General features: G+C 42.3%; 1 protein-coding gene across 2 annotated transcripts in view; it reads left to right on the top strand.

The window, feature by feature from the left end:
* The window catches only part of ifih1 (interferon induced with helicase C domain 1), a 56,915-nt gene extending 37,572 nt beyond the window's left edge, over positions 1 to 19,343 (top strand). Inside the window, exons 9-18 of one of the 2 annotated variants that reach the window (XM_060930118.1) lie at positions 2,657 to 2,874; positions 4,020 to 4,121; positions 6,936 to 7,059; positions 10,780 to 10,995; positions 11,366 to 11,622; positions 15,274 to 15,423; positions 16,929 to 17,090; positions 17,253 to 17,446; positions 17,590 to 17,683; positions 18,591 to 19,343. In XM_060930118.1, the coding sequence (XP_060786101.1) occupies positions 2,657 to 2,874; positions 4,020 to 4,121; positions 6,936 to 7,059; positions 10,780 to 10,995; positions 11,366 to 11,622; positions 15,274 to 15,423; positions 16,929 to 17,090; positions 17,253 to 17,446; positions 17,590 to 17,683; positions 18,591 to 18,782 (1,709 nt within the window). In that variant the 3' untranslated portion in view covers positions 18,783 to 19,343. The remainder of the gene's footprint in view (positions 1 to 2,656; positions 2,875 to 4,019; positions 4,122 to 6,935; positions 7,060 to 10,779; positions 10,996 to 11,365; positions 11,623 to 15,273; positions 15,424 to 16,928; positions 17,091 to 17,252; positions 17,447 to 17,589; positions 17,684 to 18,590) is intronic. The other variant, XM_060930119.1, reaches the window with a different exon arrangement.
* The last annotated feature ends 331 nt before the right edge of the window (positions 19,344 to 19,674 follow it).

The raw sequence follows: 19,674 nt of genomic DNA, 5'->3' as shown, positions 1-19,674 counted from the left end.
CTGGAGCGTTTGACCATCGATTACTCTCACTTGGTCAAAAGCATGCCGCAGAGTCTCGTCTCGCGATTGCTCTAACGGGAAATCCGCGAGGGATTCCCCAATAGAGAGAGGAGGAGCCGGCGGCTCCTCACTCTGGCGCGGAGATGACGTAGACGGCTCTGTGACAGCTGCTCCCGCCAAAGCGACACTGGGACCTCCCCCTGTCAAATGGCAGGACCCACTCTTGACCAAGTGCGTCATTAAACCCCGAAATCCCGGCCAATCAGTCCCCAAAATTAAAGAGTGGGTAAGGCGAGGATTAACCGCCGCCTTCACTATAAATTTTTCCCCTCTGAAAATAATGTGGACCGACACTAAAGGGTAGTTGTGAACATCCCCGTGCACACAACACCTTCACCAATTGTGCTCCCCCCAATGCCTCGTCTTGCACCAGGTTTTGGTGGATTGAGGTCTGATTACAGCCAGAATCCACCAACGCCTGATATGTATCCCCTTGGATACTCACCGGTATGCGATACGCTCCGGCCCGATCGAGGGCGGCTCCTGGCGCGTTGGGGATCCGAACCACCGCGCCCACCTCCATTATCGAGCACTGCTGTTGGAGGTGGCCCGGTTCCCCGCAGCGCCAGCAAACCGGCCCAGGCTTCCTCTCTGCACTAGTGCTCTGGGGCTCACTCACCTGAGGGGGGGGAGAGACAGACACAGAAGGGAGACACGGAAGGGCACCGCGGGTGCGGCGGGCCGGCTGAGGTGGCGCCGGCCCCCGTCTCCGCGGTGGGGGAATGGGGCGAGGAGAAGACACAGGAGGGAGAGAGAGAGAGAGGAGAGAAGAGAAGAGGTCGTCTGCTGTCCTGCCGTCGGGACAGCCGCCAGATGATCCTCCGCCAGCTCGATTGCCTGATCCAGCGACGCCGGGCGGTGGCACTGGACCCACTCTGCGGTTCCCGCTGGTAGACGCGCGACGAACTGTTCCAGTACCACCTGGTCGATGAGTCCCTCGGCGTCGCAGCTGTCGGCCCTCAACCACTGCCAGCAGGCGTCCCGGAGTTGCTGGCCAAACGCGAACGGCCGGCCGACTTCCTCCAAGCGCAGAGCGCGGAAACGCTGATGATGTTGCTCTGGGGTGCGTCCCACCCGCTGGAGGACGGCCCGGCGAAGGTCCGCGTAGGCCAGCCGGCGGTCGGCGGGGAGCTGTAGCGCGGCCAGCTGCGCCTCTCCTGTTAGCAGGGGAAGGAGGCGCGCGGCGCGCTGTTCCACCGGCCACCCCGAGGTCTCTGCTACCTGCTCAAAGAGCGTGAAGAATGCCTCGGGGTCGTCCTGCGGGCCCATCTTCGTGAGGGTGAGGGGGGAAGGGCCCGCGGCGGTGGAGTTGGTGGACCCCGCCGACGCGAGGAGGTGCCGGAACGCCCGACGATCTTCCTGTTGCGCCAGCACCAGGGCCTCGAACCGTTGTTCTTGCTCCTTTCGGAGGGCGAGCAGCCCCTGGTGCTGGCTCTGTTGGGCCGTGGCGAAGGCGTGGATCAGGTCAGCGAAGGTGGAGGACTCCATGGGGCTGTGGTCTTCTGTGCTCATTCCCGGGTTTCAGCACCACTGTGGCAGTTCGTGTAAAGGGGTGGAGCACAGAAGGACGGCAGGACAGAACTGAGCATACAAAACTCTCTTTATTCAGCTTTTCAGCTGTAAATACGCACACACAGACACACGCACACACATTAGCTGTCTGGTTATCGAGAGAGACCCTCTGTTCTCACTCTCTCTCCTTAAGAAGGGCGCGGTCCCTGGGAAGACACACAAACATCAATTAACAACAGGTGAAATGATTCTGCCACTTAACTTCCCCGACTCCGCCCTCCTGTCACAGACCGATGCTAGACCACGCCCCCGCTGCCACAGTCACTTTAAACCATTACAAATAATCAGTGTGGAATTCACTGCTCTGGCATCTATAAACTAGTAAAATGGCCTAAGAACATTTATATAACCTTGTCACATCAGCGTTACCTAAAGTTATGACGGTGCATGAATATGCACTTTGTAAATGCTCTATATCCTCTTGCCTTCTCAAATAACTAACCAGCAATTTTACCTGCTGATGTCGTCACGAAATTATAACATGGCCCTTAATGGGCTGAATGCAACTCCTCACTCAGTTGAACGTCTCTGAAAATGGGCTTAAGTTCAAGTCTGAAGCTTGTATAACTGAGGCATGCCTGATCTGTACTGATGTGCACAATTTCCGATTTAACTCTTCAATATCCTGTGAATCAACTCTGAGTATGTGCTGTGTTGACAAAGTTGACCCATGAGCTGATCTACATATTCAGAATTAACCATTCAAAAGAAGTTGACATTCTTGTGTTTGGAGTATGTTTAAAGTCTAGAGAACTATACCAAAGTCACAATACTGTATTATGGTGATATCTTCGGAAAGAGAACACAGTACCAAAGATGAGGAGTAGAAATAAAACACATTAATAATATTATAAACATAATATTCAGAAGTGTCCAGTGACTTTGCCTGTTCACGACGATATACTGACTTTACATTTACATCAGTGACGGTGCTGTTGGTGGTTTAGATCCTTCTGTTGGGACATGGTTAGTGTGTTGTGTTTAAAAAGTACTCAGTGTTTAATCTTACTGGCTTCTTCTACAGAATTTACTTTGATGGTAATTGATGAGTGCCACCACACACAAAAGGGCGGTGTTTATAACCACATCATGATCCGCTACCTGAAACAGAAGCACAAGAATGCTAAGCTGAGAAAAGAGCAGAAAGATCCGGTGCCACTGCCACAGATCCTCGGCCTCACTGCTTCACCTGGAGTTGGAGGAGCTAAGACTCAACAGAAAGCTGAGGAGCACATTCTCAGAGTAAATGCATTTTAACACACACCGTACATGTAGATGCAGAAAACATCCTAATTCATATTTCAGTTGGTCTTGTCACCAGGGACGGATCCAGACTGATGCAACCGATGCACATGCATCGGTCAGAAATATATGTGCACCTCTTAACATCGGTCACGGGACATTTGTTTACTTTACTACTAGCCGGCTACATGGGCTATAGTCATGCTCAACCAACAGACCAGTGGTTCAGGATCTGACCACCTGTGGTAAGCACTGATGCTTACCCAACCTAATTACCTGTATTCTCATGCTGCTTTTTATAGCATGACCTGAGACAAAGAATGTAGGTCAAACCAATAAAATACTCCAGAAAGAAGTTGAAATTCAACACAAATAATGGGCCAAGCCACGGTCGTAGTGGGTCATACCTGGGCTGTTTCGAAAGGTCTCAGGGAGAGGGAGGTGCCTGTAAAGTTTGGCGGGGCTAGGGCTTTTGGTGGCTGAGTTATGAATTTTTTAATCCCGGCATGTGCGCGTGCAAGTGGAGCCAGGGCTCAAATCAAAGTTTTTGGCAAGCCGCACTCGCATGGGGTTTCGGGGGTGGGTAGCAGGCCGAGCCGCGGTCGTAGCGGGCTGTGGCTGCCCTCTTTGGAAAGGGCTCAGCATGCTCTACGCCCTTGTGAAAATCCATCTGGTAAAATTAGTTAAAATATTTCTGCAAATGTGCATCTGTCAGATTCTTGGGCTGGATTCATCCCTGCTGTCACACACCTTTTATGACCAAAGTTCTCTTTAGTTAAAAATTTCCCTTCTGTTTCTTACCACTAAATCTCTTTTCCCCACCTCATCCCTCTGCTGCTCCGAATGTTTCACATGGCCCCTGTGCACTGTGTAGCTATAAAGTATGTAATGTGTTTCATTCTTCTCTGGAAGAATGAGCAAACCCAACAAGACACCCTCTGTACACAGGATGTGTGTCTTAGCCACTCTTTTCATAGTTTAAGTAACAAGTCTCTCCTTCCATCTTCTTAACATCAGCAGAATTGCAGGGAGGGATAAAATCATGGGCTAAGTGGTGTTATTAAGACCATGACTGACTACGCATATTTTGGCAGATGTAATTCTTCCAAATGGACTGTATTAGTCATGATAATGTTGCCTTGCAGATTTGTGCTAACTTGGACGCCTACACAATAAAGACCAAAACTCGCGGAGAAGAACCCAAGGGTCCATACAAACGTATCGCGAGTGCTCAGGAAAGAAAGGAGGTACCAATCACATCCAAGCAAACCATCCTATTACATTAGAATTTAAATATATTATAAATACATAGGCATGCTCTCAGAGTGTTGCATTATACAGATGAGCGCAAAAGTTTGCATACTCCAGGGGCATAGCTGGGGGGGGGGGGGTCCCCTGGGGTGCCCGTGACCCCCCTTTGTCGGACCATACATTTTTTCAATAGCCGCATAAGAATATTAGAAAAGCGTCGACTGTAATTTTTCTAACATTTTTTTTTTAAACTAGATTGTTACCTCAGCCTCATTAGGGGTTCTATAACCTTGTATGGACTTCCTGTGGTTTGGGCACAAAAATCCAGTTCTGTGCAAGCACAACACGATGGCACTAGAAAGCATGGTCAAGCTGCCAGTGTAGCTGCAGTCTTTTTAGTTGCAAATTACGAGTATTTCCTCTTGTGTTAATAATTCCCCATGTCAAAAGAAGTGAAACTTTCCTCCTTTTGATGTGAAGAGAGGTACACAATTTTTTTTTTCCCATCAAAGTTGCATTTTGTGGCTTTGAAGCTAAGTTTTAGTGTGCCGTTTCTAGAACACAGCATCAAGAAAATGTGGAAGAAACAGCAGTAACGGAAGAGCCGGTTTCTAAGCTACCTAAAACTAGCAATGGTAATTGTTTTTTGTTACATATTTTTCATAGTTCTGTTCTAGTACTAAGTCAATTTTTTGATCTGCATTGGTTGAGCTCTGCATCGGTTGACTAGAGTAAGATGTCGAGCCGCTATCCATACACTGCTGGATAAAGCTGATTTGGCCGAATCATTGTTCGACATCTCAACAGCTTGCAACATGAGATGAAAGAATGATGCAAAGACCACATTATTTTCTCAAATGTATTCAATGTATTTTTTTCATTTCCAAACCTGCGGGTATGTACTCAGGCTGCCAGTCAGTGTGTGACACCCCCCCCCCCTTTTAAAAATCCTAGCTACACCCCTGTACTCTCACTTGTTCCTTCATTATCATCTAACAGACATGGTCAAAAGGTATTAATCGTGAAACAATCAAACCAAAATTCCTAGCTGTTATATAAGTTGTAGGAACATTTGTATATTTTAAAATATTTTAAATATTTTGTTGGGTGCATTCTTTTTTTTTTTTTTAGTTTTATGTCACTGCCACTAGATGAAGGTCACAGCAAGGTCAGGTGTCTGTAAGAGTTTTCTTGCATACCGGTAACTTCCTTCCTGTTTGTAATACAGAGCTGTTACTAACATATCCATGTTCAGGAACTCATGGCACTTTTTATGGCTGTTGATAAAAATATTTCTCTGGCATGCTTGAAACTGGTACAGGCTGGTCTGATTGCTACTTATTCTTGAAACTGGAACAGGCTTTTCTGATTGCTGCTTGTTTTGGTTCATTAAAACCTTGAGCTTTATCTTCGCTCACACATTCTGCTCTCTGATTACTGGTTAACATAACCTTCAGTAATGTTTTCTTCTTTTCATAAGACTATGATCCTGACGGATGATGTAATGGTACATAATGTCTCGTTTCTTTCATACAGTAGTGTAGTGCAAGCCAGTGATGTAATGCTTCATTGCCTATTTATGTTATACATAGATAACTTAGCTTCGTCAATTACATCATCATCATCCAAACACATGGCTACAACACACTCTTGAATGTGAATATAAGCTCATGTTTGTCCGACAATAAACTGAGAAACATATCTAAGCAGTAGTGTCTGTGTCAGTGACTGTTTGCGCCTGGATCGGCCTGTGAGGCAGAATCTCCCAGATATCCATGAGGCAGAATCTCTTAGGCAGCAGAGGTCTAGATTCCTAGATCATACTTTGTCAATTCAACTTCCTTCGGAACAGACAGATCAAAACCTAACAGCTACCTAATTGATTTGTCTAATCCAATTTTGCCTTCGGGCTGTTCATCTGTCCATCCATCCATCCATCAATCCGTCCATCCATCTGAGGTTCTTATTAGTATGACATTTCAATAATGAGAAGTTGAATGTTGGTAGGATTTGTATGGAATTATCGTTGTAACCAAAAGATGAACAGATGAGATTCTGGTGTTGATCTCAAGAAGGGCAAGGTCACAACATGGTCAAATATCTGAAAGGGTCCAATAGCTTCCTTTTGGTTCAAAGTATATTTTAAAGATATTTCAGGCATACAATTTTAACTAGAAGTAATCTTGTTGGTGCCAGAGGCATCCCTGTCAACACAGCTGACTTCAAGGTCTACTTATTCAGTGATTTTTTTTGTTTGCTGCTTGATTCCTGTTTTGTGTCTATGTTTCTTCCTGTGAATGATGGTGGTAATGGTATCGCTAAACTTGTTAATATCCTTTTATTCCCTTCAGCTTTGTGAAAGGTCAGCAGTTTCTGTTTCAGTTCTTGTGAATTCCATTTTAATAATCCCATCGGCTCTTGAGCGCTCATGGCAAACTGCTTGATAATTTAACCTATTTGACTTTTTCATTTGTTAAGTAAGACTTTAAAAAGTAAACACGCTGTATGTTTAATTCAGTAGGCACCTTAATGGGGAAAGACATTTGAGCTTGCTAATAAAGAGAACTGCTGACTTAGACTCCACTTGCTGTAATATCATGTAAGTTTTGTATACATTAAAATGAACATGGAATACTGGAGGTATAATTTACATGTTTTCACTCAAAACCCAAGGGTATGCAAACTTTTGTATGTAACTGTATCTTTATTTTGTGACTATATGTCATGATCATCATGGAATTTCACACAAAGTGTGAGTTCCATTCCAGATTTTTGGCAGTAATAACTTTGTTTTTCCTGTTATTTTGAAGGATCCCTTTGGAGATGTGATAAAAGGAATCATGAATGAGATTCACACACATGCCAAACTGAACCCACTATGCCAGCCAGGCACACAGAATTATGAGCAGTGGGTGGTACAAAAAGAGCAGAATGGTAAGAGAGAGACGTTCTTATGTTTCAGCTCATCAAGACATGCTTCCTTCAGCATTAGTGGAGCTTGTTTCCTTACTGAGTACCAATAGTCAAGTCATCACTGAAAGTGCTATGGCACCTCTACATTGTAAACTGGAAAGGCTGGAGCCTATCCCAGCTGACTATGGGCAAGAGGCGGGGTACATCCTGGACAAGTTGCCAGGCTAACACATAGACAACCATTTACACCTACGGTCAATTTAGAGACACCAATTAGCCTAACCTGCATGCCTTTGGGGGAAACCGGAGCACACCCACATGGACAACATGCAAACTCCACACAGAAAGGTCCTCACTGGTTGTTGGGATCGAACCCAGGACCTTCTTGCTGTGAGGCAACAGCGCTAACCACTACACCACCATGCCACCCTAGAAACTATACATTTCATCTCTTTCTTTTTTTACAGCTGTTATGTAAGTCTATTTACATTAAACCTTTCTTCTTTACCCAAGAAGAATCACTGAATCTATACAACATGTGCTCATGGAAAATGATGTCATAGACAGTTTCTGGGCCAGTTCTGTTCTCAGCGAAATATATCGGCCACTGGGATTATTTTGGCCACTGTAACACACAAAGGCAGCGTTCTCTTACACTGCTGCTTTCAGTTCATTTTCCATTATACACACGACACTCATTGGCATCTTGCATAACTTGTAAGGAGGCCTTTAAAGACAAACTGAAATCAAAACTGGGCTTTTGCTTTGTAAGCTCAGATCCTTGATCAGATAATTAATCTGCATAATTGATATGTACTAGCTACATAAAAGGGAAAGAAAAAAATATTTTTTTGTCCTTAATCTTCTACTAAAGTGCTGTGATTTCCCACACCTCTAATGCCCTATGACTTTTGCCTAGGATCCTAAAGGCAATAATAAACATTTTGCAAAGACAGTGTGCACTTTAAATGATGAAACAAATTCTGATAAATAAAACCAAAGTTCCACACACCCAAATATATTGGCTTATTCAAAAATACCTTATATTGTAGGAGAAATGCTTTTGTATGGAACTCTAGTGCAAGGGCAGATCCCATACCATGCTCATAGGCGATCCTGGCCAATAGAAGCACCTCATCCCTTTCTGAAAGGCCGCAATAACTTTACGAGCCACCGGAGAGATGTTATCCACAGTGCTATGGTTCACTGCAATGCCAGCCACATACAGCTTTAGCATTAGATGGGGAATTGCTGATGTCTAACAGTCCCTGGAAAAACATTTCTTGGGAATCAAGCATATGATCCCGCTCATGGAGGGCACACCATTCAAGATCCATGGACTAAGGACTCCAGCTTTTAGGTGTGTTTCCTGGACTGCTGGGTCACAGTCCTCAGTTTGTTATTTATTCTGAGGGGCCAAACCCACACCTTTCCATCCATTTGGAACAGCAGATCTGATCAGAGAGGAAGCTGCTAGGGTGTTCTGAACACCAGCATAAGCAGCAATGGAAAAATGGTCTTGCTGGCTATTTTGAGGCCATGAACAGGACTGTAGTCTAGTTGCTGAATTCTGTGCAACATTGTAAGAATTGGTGGTTCCCTGGCTCTGCCAGAGAGAACCACAATCAACTGTGTGTTGACTTGCCATTGGCACAAAGAGTCTACCTGCACCTCACCAAACCTTTTGCAAATCTGGGATACTACATCCTAGTGCAAAGGCCACTTCCCTGGGCAAACATGTCTCAATAATGCATACACTACACTGTACAGGCTTGGCAGATGAGTTATCTTTAGTGCGGATAACCGTGGATGAGCCTACATGAGGGCATTCCGTACAAGGTGAAGAGGGCCTCTCAAGCTGGTGCCGCATTGATGGTTGATGTAGTTGATCTTCACAGCATTATCTAGGCAAACCAACACACGGAGAGGTCTCTGAACTGGTAAAAAATTGGGAAAAATGTGTAGTTCCTGCATGCCTACAAGAATTAGCACAGAGACTGCAGACCTCAGTTTTAGCATTCTCAGCACCACCGAATTGTATGGCCTGTTTTGCTACATCTGCTCTGTTAGGGAGCTCTTTTCTGAGTTAACTGTGATACCTTTTTGGATTCAACTAATAACTTTTTGAGATCTAATGTTGTAGTCAAGACCACCTAAACCAAGACAAAGTCATGACCAAGACCAGTGTATAGAGACTGAGACAAGGCCAAGACTTTGCGGGTTTGAGCTCAAGTCAAGACCAAAACCAAAGTAGGGTGAGACTGAGTCAAGACCAGGAGAAAATGTGGGTGTCCAGGGTGTTCTCTCAAGACCACTTTTTGAATGTCTCAGTCTCGTCTCAGAATCCACCACATTTTTACGCGGTCTTGGATACAGAGACTCAGGCAGGATTCTATTTCAAGACTGGTCAAGAACACAACTGTGGGGATTTCACTGAATTGCCTGTGTATTGTCTGATTAATTGTTAACATTATTACTGTGATTGGATGTAAAACTTCCTGCTTCAGATGCAACCAATAATGTGACTCGTTGCTAATTTGACATTTTTGTTACTCTTAACACCCCCTCCACACACACACACACACACACACACACACACACACCTCCCTTTCACACCCACTGGTCTGGTCCTGGTCTCGACTCGGTCTCACCCTGCTTTGGTTTTGGTCTTGACTTGGTCTCAACCCCTCAAAGTTGTGGCCTTGTCTCAGTCTCTATATACTCTGGTCTTGGTCATGACTTTATCTTGGTTTAGGTGGTCTTGACTGCATCACTAATGAGGATCCAATGATTTGATGTAGTCGCTACACAGTGGCTGATGTTTTTGGCTATAAACTGTCTCACCGCTGGCCTTACCCTTCTAGAATGATGGGGAGTCATGTTTAGGGCTCCTGCCATAAGATACACAGGAGGCACTAAGAAGCCTGGCATGGGTTTGAGAGCACGAGTCTTCCTGCCTAAAGCTTGTATGAGACAAGCCTACAAGGATGGCTCTGTTAAAAAACATGAGCCTCTGAGTTGAGCAGTCCTCCAAGTCTCCTGCAGATTAAAAAATTCTTGTATCGTGAAACAACCAAATTGGGGAAATCTGGCCAAAAGTGAAATAGAACTGCTTTTTACAGTGTTACACAGTGGCATTCTTATGAAGTGGGCAGGGTGTTTTGTTGGCCTAGTTAGTTGTTATTTGGTTTTCTTTTTTTGTTGATGTTGTTTTGTTTGTCTATCAAATGTTCTGTTCTCTCCCATTTAAATCAGCAGCACATACTTTAGTATTTAGTAGTAAGATAACATTCAACTTTTATTCAATTTTATTTGTATAGAGCTTTTAACAATAGACATTGTTCAAAAAGCTGCTTTGGAGAAATCTAGATTCCTAATAAGCTACAAAGAGATAACAATGACAAAGAAAAACTCCTTCTGATACTCCAAAGTTTAGGGTTATTGCAACACATGTGGTTTGAACCTGCTGTTACCTGCCAGGTCAACCCGCCTTCCTTTCATCTGTAATTGATGCTCAACCATGTCCCCACATCAAAATGGATAAAATCCCAAACTGGAGCTCTATATGATCTTCAGATCTTCTGGATAATCTATCAGATAACTAACAAAAATTACCATGTCATACATTATAAATAGGGAGTAGTAATAATGCCCTTTTAAATAGCAGTATGAATACAAATACTGTTCACAATGGTGTTAATAGTAGTTGTGATGCTATATAACTGTGTTTCATGTTGTCAGCTGCTAAAGAAGACAATCAGACAGTGCGGGTTTGTGCAGAGCATCTGCGTCAGTACAACGAGGCTCTCTACCAGAGCAACACCATCCGCATGCGTGATGCTTTCAGCTTCCTCGACAAGTACTACAATGAAGAGCTCAAGAAGAAATTTACCCCTGATGATGAGGACACCATTCAGATCACTGACACGGAACGATTTCTCTTCAAATTATTTAAAGGTATTACAACACTGCCTGCCATGTAGTGCACAATCTCATCTCATCTCATCTCATTATCTCTAGCCGCTTTATCCTTCTACAGGGTCGCAGGCAAGCTGGAGCCTATCCCAGCTGACTACGGGCGAAAGGCGGGGTACACCCTGGACAAGTCGCCAGGTCGTAGTGCACAATGATCTGATAAATATGTTCACTTTCTTTCACAATGTTTTCAACACGCTATTTCTTCTGACTCATAGTTAGCCAAGCAAGAATTTAAAGCTAGAATACAACACTAAATGTGTTGCTGATTACCTTCAGGCTTTGAAATCTTCTAACCTCTCTCTCTCTCTCTCTCTCTCTCTCTCTCTCTCTCTCTTATGATAATCAACAGCTAAAAAAGAGCATCTTCAGGAGCTGATGAAAAACCCACAGTATGAAAATAATAGTCTAGCTCAGCTGAGGACACTCATCTTGGAGGAATACACCACCAGAACTGAAGCCAGAGGAATTATCTTCACCAAGACTCGCCTCAGTGCCATAGCTCTTAGCCAGTGGATTCATGAAAACCCAAAGTTTGAGGACGCTGGTGTCAGAGCAAGCCACTTGATTGGTGGTGGAGATCAGAGTGTGGTCAAACCAATGACAGCAGTAAGTTACTTTTGTCAGAATATCAATGACAATCAATTTATTGTCATTTAAATTCTTGTCTTAGGAAAGCACCATCTCATCAATTAAGGTTCATATATAATTGCTATTTTGCACGATGGTGTAGTGGTTAGTGCTGTCACCTCACAGCAAGAAGGTTCTGGGTTTGAACCCAGTGGCCGACGGGGGCCTTTCTGTGTGGAGTTTGCATGTTCTCCCCGTGTCTGTGTGGGTTTCCTCCGGGTGTTCTGGTTTCCCCCACAGTCCAAAGACATGCAGGTTAGCTTAATTGGTGGCTCTAAATTGACTGTAGGTGTGAGTGTGAATGTTTTTTTGTCTCTATGTGTCAGCCCTGTGATGATCTGGTGACTTGTCCAGGGTGTACCCTGCCTCTCGCCCACAGTCAGCTGGGATAGGCTCCAGCTTGCCCGCGACCCTGCACAGGATAAGCGATTACAGATAATGGATGGATGGATATAATTGCTATTATATAATGTATTACGTGGTAAACCACAGAAGTTGAGAAATTATTGCCCTTACATAGCTAGTGAAAATAGTTTTGGTATCCATCCAGCCATAATCTGTAGCCGCTTATCCTGTTCTACAGGGTCGCAGGCAGGCTGGAGCCTATCCCAGCTGACTATGGGCGAGAGGCGGGGTACACCCTGGACAAGTCGCTAGGTTATCGCAGGGCTGACAGATAGAGACAAACAACCATTCACACTCACATTCACACCTACGGTCAATTTAGAGCCACCAATTAACCTAACCTGCATGTCTTTGGGGGAAACCAGAGCACCCAGAGGAAACTCACGCAGACACGGGGAGAACATGCAAACTCCACACAGAAAGGCCCTCGTCGGCAGCTGGGCTTGAACCCAGGACCTTCTTGCTGTGAGGCAACAGTGCTAACCACTACACCACCATGTAGACCATCCATCGTTTAAAAATGTCATTGCTGGTGACTTCAATGCCACCATTGGAGAAGACTGCAATCAGGGATACTGGAGAGGAGTAGGGCCATATAATGATAAGGATCCAACAAGCTTTAATGGCGTCAAGCTGATCGATACTGCAGAAAGCAACAAACTCTACCTTTTGAATACAATGTTCGCGACAAGATCAGATGAACACAGATGGTCATTCTATTCCAATCTTGGCTATAAACACTGGCTCGACTACATAATGGCTGACTGGTATGTTAAACGTGCGACCACGAACTGTCGTATGTACCCAATGCAAAGTCAGATATTTGAATCTGACCATTGCATAGTTTTATGCAGGCTGTTTTTCCAACAAGAAAACAGGTGAAAAAGATCTTCGGACAAAGGAAAACACCCCCCTCATACCCAGACATTTGAAAACTAAGAAGCGATCCCGAAATTCAAGCTTCATATAGTGCGAGACTTGATCGAATTCTAATTGATGACCCAAGCTCCTTGCAGCTAGATGAGATGGAATAATTGGTAATAAATGCCATCCAGCAGGCATCGAAGGAGACAATACCCCCGAAGACTAAGATGGGAATTGACAAACCGTGGACAAACGATGCTTATCGGGAACTCACTCACAGACATCAGACAGAAAAAGACCCAGTGAAGAAAAAAAATCGCTATCTTATGAACTGAGAAAGCTTCGCACACAACTGAAAAATGCCTTTTTCAAAGCTAAGGCAGACCAGCTGAATTATGCTAGTCAACAACGGGACACAGAGGAGGAATTCAGATTAATGAAACAACATACATCACTCTCACAGAGCAATAATCTATTAATGCCACCACTGAAATTAGAGAAACACTTTTGTGCACACTTTAGCAGCCAAGTGTATGAGCCCCAACCTGAACTGGAAGAACCGGAGAAATATCCACACATACTACTGCCTGATGACCTTCCTGAGAAGCGTTCTGATACCCGATGATACAGAAGTTAAGAATAACATGAAGCGACTTAAGAATGGCAGATGCCAGGGGACAAGGTGTATGCAGAACAACTTAAATATACGATGTCCATGGGTTTAATAAAATACATCACGCTTCTGATTGGAATGATATGGTCATGTCTCTAAGTACCATCCCAGTGGTTGAGAGCCAGCATAACCTGTCTGTACAAAAGGAGTCTCAAATCACCCATGGATAATTATAGAGGGCTGAGTATAGTTGCAACAGTCTCCAAGGTGCTATCTGGGATTGTTGTTGAAAGGATTAGGGAAGCTTACGAACATGTCTTGTTGCCATCACAATTTGGCTTCCGAGCGAATAGATCAACATCTGATGCTATATTCATTTTACGTCAACTGATTGAGAATACAAGGAAGTCCAAAACCCCAGTCTACATAGCCTTTGTGGATCTTAAAGCAGCGTACGATTGGATTCCAAGAGATGCTCTGTTCAGGTGCTTAGAGATCCGACTCAAATGTCCTCACGTGGTTTCTGTATTACATGCATTATACATTGGCACAAAAGCCTGTATTAAAGGAAGCACACATTTCTTTGAGACGTTGGTAGGATGCCATCAAGGATCCCTGGAGTCCCCCATTATTTTCAACATATACATGGACTTTGTTGTACGAATAGCACGGAGTGAGGTTCTGAAGAAGCACCCAGAAGCAGGATTTAAAATAGAATACTGCATACCTAATGAAGTGTCACCAAGGGAATATCGTAGGAAGTCCCCTCAATCCAGTATTACTCATGTTACAGAACTCCTGTATGCAGATGATGAGGCCATTTTTGCTAACTCTGTCCAGGAACTGAAGCGCATCCTCGAAATATATGATCAAACCTATACACGGTTTGGATTGCAGATGTCATACAGTAAAACCGAGACAATGGTCTTCCACGTAGAAGATGAGATCAAGAATCAGGAATGCTTGGTAACCGTGAATGACCACAGAATCAAGAATGTGCAAAATTTTAAATACCTCGGCTATACCATCTCAAATGATGAAATGGACACCTCTCAGTTCCTGTATGCCAGGTCCAGATCTGCCTTCCAGAAATGGAATGACTTGAAACATGTACTTATAGATAGAAGAATACAACTAACAACAAGAATTAGCTTTCTGACAACATGTGTTCGCTCCAGGTTACTATACAGCATTCAGGCATGGACTCTAACAGAGAAAGAGTTGGGCAAAGTCGAGACTGTGTGGCATGGTTTTCTTAGGAAGATGGTCAAAGGTGCGTTTCAGAGAAAGAATGCTCCAAACCAGAAAGGTCGTGACGTCCAGCTTCAAGGTGAAGTAGACTGGAGTTTCAAGCTATCTAACGAACAACTACGGGAAATGACCCAAACATTGCCCATTCGTAATTTCTGTCAGCACCAGCAAGTCAAGTATATCGGACATGTCTGTAGAATGGACAGTAATGTCTTGCAGAAGCAGGTCCTGTTTGACGTTAGAACATCCCACGAGAAATGGACGTATCTTGAGAGAGTTTTAGGAGTTGATGAAACACAGATCAGGAGAACTATGATGGACAAAGCAGCTTTACAGCGACTGATAGATGTTTGCCTGCAATCGAGCAAATATCAGGAGCACCCCAAGGCCGAGACCGTGCCGAGTGGGAAGAGATGATGATGACGTGCCGCCCCAGTTTGGTATATATAAACTATATATTATTTTCCTGAAATTTTTGTGTGTGTGTGTGATGGCAGGCAGAGCAGAGGGATGTGCTGAACAAGTTTCGTGAAGGAGTGATCAATCTGCTGATAGCCACCACTGTGGCAGAGGAGGGCCTTGATATTAAGCAGTGTAATGTCGTCATCCGATACTGTTTGGTAACCAACGAAATTGCTATGATTCAGGTAAATGCCACCTTGCTAGCTTTGCCTCTCTTACTAGTGTTGGGTCAGAAAGCAGCACTGTTTGATTTTTTAGCTGTTTGTAATTGTATACTTATTAAAAACTAAAAATCATGAATGCATTTTATGTGACTGCCATATATGTGGCTGACTAGGAAAGGCCATCGGATAAATAAATTTCACTACATCAGCATGGAAAGCGTTTTTATTGTTTCCAGTCTTAATCATGGTAAAAATGGTCAGTCAGCCTAACACTGCCTAAAACCTAAATGTGCTTTTTGCACACAGTGAACGTCAGCCTTTGATCAAGTTTTTGGATAACTACATGCCGTGAAATGGACATAATCCTAATCAATTGTGGAGTTGAAATGGAATTTCTAAATGCAGTTTCTCCCTTTTCACTTTTATGGGTAACCATAATATTGTAACTTGACTTGTGATTGTGATGCAGATCTCTTTCAGGAATTATTTTCCCAGGCCATCCCACATATATTACAGAACATATCATATAACATATCGTAATCAGAAACAGAACACTGGTATTAATCATGGATAGGTTCAGTGTCATAAAAGAATCTCCACAAATAAACAGCAGTACTGCAAATAAATAATATGCTCAACATATAGCTTATTATAAATGGCATTAACTGGCATTAAAATCTAATGATAGACATAGGACATAGTTCATTAGACACAAGAACAAAATAAGTGTTATTATTCTATCCACAATCACTGGATATGAGCAATCCCACGCTCTGATTGGCTACTCTACTACTAGGACATCAGCTCACATACTGTGAGTAGAGAAAAACAAAATGGCAGAGAGTGTTGCTGAATCAACTGAAGATGAAATAAAAACTCTACTCAAAAACAAAACCCCAAAAATTATCAAGTATTTAAAATAAACAGAAATAGCTAAAAGAATATAGTGGGGTTTTTTCCTCTAATATCGCCTGTTCCACACTCCAGCCCAGTCAGTGGCAGTAATGCACCTTTAAGTTGGTTTGCCAACTGCCAAAAAAACCCTAAAGAAGAAGAAAAAAAATCTCCAAAAAATACACAAAAAAGCAACAAAATATGGAATAAAAGTATTTGATGGTAAGAACTTTTTTCAAGAATTATTATTATAGCATTTTTCACACATTGCTACCGTCATTTGTTTACATTCTAAGCAGAAATGATTTTGTCTGACATTTTGTATCAAGTTTTTATTTATTGAATTTGCAAAAAATAAAAATGCTCTGTTTCTCAAAATACAGTGAATGTGGATAGAATAAAACAGTTATTCCACTCAATCTTGTTGTACATGGCTTATGGCCAACTTGGTGCTACGCGCCTTGTCAGCGATCAGCTCATGTACGACTCGATTTCATAGAATAACTGTTAAATATACATAAACACACTATAGTAGGTGGTGTGTTAGATGAATTGAATGTGCCAACTCAGATGAATTCAACTCAGATGAATTGAATGTGCCTTAAGGAAGTAATTTGTGTTTTGTCTTGCAGGCTCGAGGCAGAGGAAGAGCAGAAGACAGCAGTTACACAGTGGTGGAGGAGTCCGGATCAGGCGTAGCAGAAAGGGAAAGTGTGAATGAATACAGGGAGAAAATGATGAGCAGAGCTATCACCAGGGTGTGCAATCTGAGCCATGAAGAGTATGAAAAGAAAGTAAGAGTCACTAACGATTTCATTTTTTTTTGAAAATTTTCAATCATTATTTGTGCAGTTGATAGGATGTCCAGTTTAGATTCATTTCCAGCTCGAGGCCTGACACTGCCTGTAGACAGCATGAAGGAAAATTGTAGTTGATAGTGGCCATGTTGTGTTCAGATAAAAGAGAACCAGCTGCAGGCTATCATGGAGCAGCGTGTGAAGATGAAAAAGAAGGATAAGATGGGCATGATGAAGGAGGACCCCAGCAAAGTGAAGCTAACCTGCAGGAGGTGTGATGTATCTGTGTGCTCTGGAGAAGACATTGAGATCATTGAGAAGATGCATCATGTCAACGTGACTGAAGCATTCAGGTACCTCTATATTTGGGGGGAGAAAAAGGCTGGTCATGTTTTATTGTAACAGTGCAACTGCAGTTGATAATATATGCATATGATGATAATGGTGATAATCATGATCATTATCATGAGGGCAGTGATATTCTTCTTGATTCTAGAAAGCTGTTCACTGTCAAAGAGAACATGGCCCTGCAGGAGAGACTACTGGACTATGAGGCAAATGGAATTATAGCATGTAAAAAATGTGGACAGGTATGTCTTTTGCATTATGTTCAAATTTAGTACTTTTTAAGCGTGCTTTAAAAATAAATTATATTTTGGTACACTAGGAATTTTAGAGTGATTAGTGGGCACAGGTTTTATGAGTATTTACTATTTAAATAATATTGGCTGGCATTGAGTGGTATATCAGATATATTCCACTCAGCTCGCATGATACTGAACGAGTCGAAGACGAGTAGCTGAATGGAATATATCTGATATACCACAAAAAAAAAAGCCAGCCAATATTATTATTATTATTATTATACATACACATTCCTTTGGGGTGTTCAATGTGTCTTTCTCTTTCAAAATTCTCTCAAAATCTTCCATATTTAACAAAGCAAACCTGGCGGCCATGTTTGTTTACAAATTGTCACAGTCGCTCGCTAGCGTGGAAGTTTTACTTCTCCGACGTGTGACGTCATGTTGTCTTGACAACCATGCAATATCGTAAACTATTCAATGCTTATTCTCCATTGGGCAGAGTGATGTAATACATGTAGGATAAGCGATATGCTAACAATATTGCATGCTATCAAACCAAATGAAAGAAACCCGCTAGAAGGGAATAGAATACATGTTTTTATTCCATCGAAAAAGTGTCCTGTATGTATAATAATTAAGCATATTTTACCTGAATTTCTTCATACCGATATGTCTTCATGTATCTTAACTTAATGGCAGGTAACTAATCTTAGTTCAGTATTGTCCTTAGTTTAATCACCACATATAGTTTGAACCATATATATTTGCCTAAAATCTAAGTCCATGTAAATTTGAATGTAACATTTTTTTATGTTCTGTTGAACATGGCTTTGCAGGCGAGTTATATATGCTTTGACTGAACATGATGGTTTTTTGTTTGTTTGCTTGTTTGTTTTTTGTCTCGTTGCAGCATTGGGGCTCTCTGATGCTTTATAAAAGCATTGAATGTCCATGCCTCCACATCAAAAACTTTGTGGTGACGTACAATTCAAAGAATAAGGTATTCAGAAAGTGGAATGAGCTGCCCATCAGGTTCCCTGCGTTTGACTACGCTAACCATGTCGTTACACAAAACTCAGACGACGATACAGAGACGGACTAAATCAGCGTAAAAAAGCAAAACAGTGCTCATCTCACTTTACTTACTGACAGCTAGTTGTGAACAGACTGGACTGTACATTGTGCCAATGAAATAATGATTGTCATAAAAATATGAAAGTTTGTTATCGCTGCATTCACACCATGAAAAACTTTACACATCTGGTTAGTAATCAGTGATTCTCCATATTGCACACGTTGCTGAAAGGGAGGCACAGGAGGCTCAAAGATTCTCATAGACAGTGTTGTCATCTCTTTTAGTTGCTCTAAAAATATTTTACATTTTAATGATGATCAATTTACTAATTAACACAATTTTATGGCTGTTTTGACTGCTTCCATGAGAGTGATGACTTTTTTTTTCTTGACAAGTGCCATTCATGGATGTTCCTGCACTGTAAGCAACAGCTTACTATTATTTATTTTCTTGGTGTCATAGAAACAAATACTGGTTCCTGTTGTTCCCTGTAAATCCCTGAAAGAATGTTATATTATTACAGTTCAAGTATGATTATGCTGGACAGAATTTATCAAATGAATTGTGCAGGTTCATTCAAAAATAAAAAATAAATAAATAAAAAAGATTTCTGTTACTTCTTTTCTTAAAAAATTAAGGTTCTTAATGATGTGGAATATTTTTTCCTGTGATACTTAAGTGAATGAAATTACACTGTAAAAGTGTTTTTATTTCATTGCTGTGAAAGGCTTGGTTCATGTCTGCCTTCAATAATTAAAGCTAAGAGGAGCAAACCATTATGACTAGTCCATGCATGTTTTGTTGTTTTTCAAATGTAGCACATTGGATTTTATATAAAGATAAAATTCACATCTAAAACTATTAGAATATCGTGAAAAAATCAATATGTTCTATCAGTTATTTAAGAAAGTGAAAATTT

This window comes from Neoarius graeffei, chromosome 9 (genome assembly GCF_027579695.1).
Source record: "Neoarius graeffei isolate fNeoGra1 chromosome 9, fNeoGra1.pri, whole genome shotgun sequence".
Classification (NCBI taxonomy): domain Eukaryota; kingdom Metazoa; phylum Chordata; class Actinopteri; order Siluriformes; family Ariidae; genus Neoarius; species Neoarius graeffei.
This window is presented reverse-complemented; position numbering and strand designations above follow the sequence as displayed.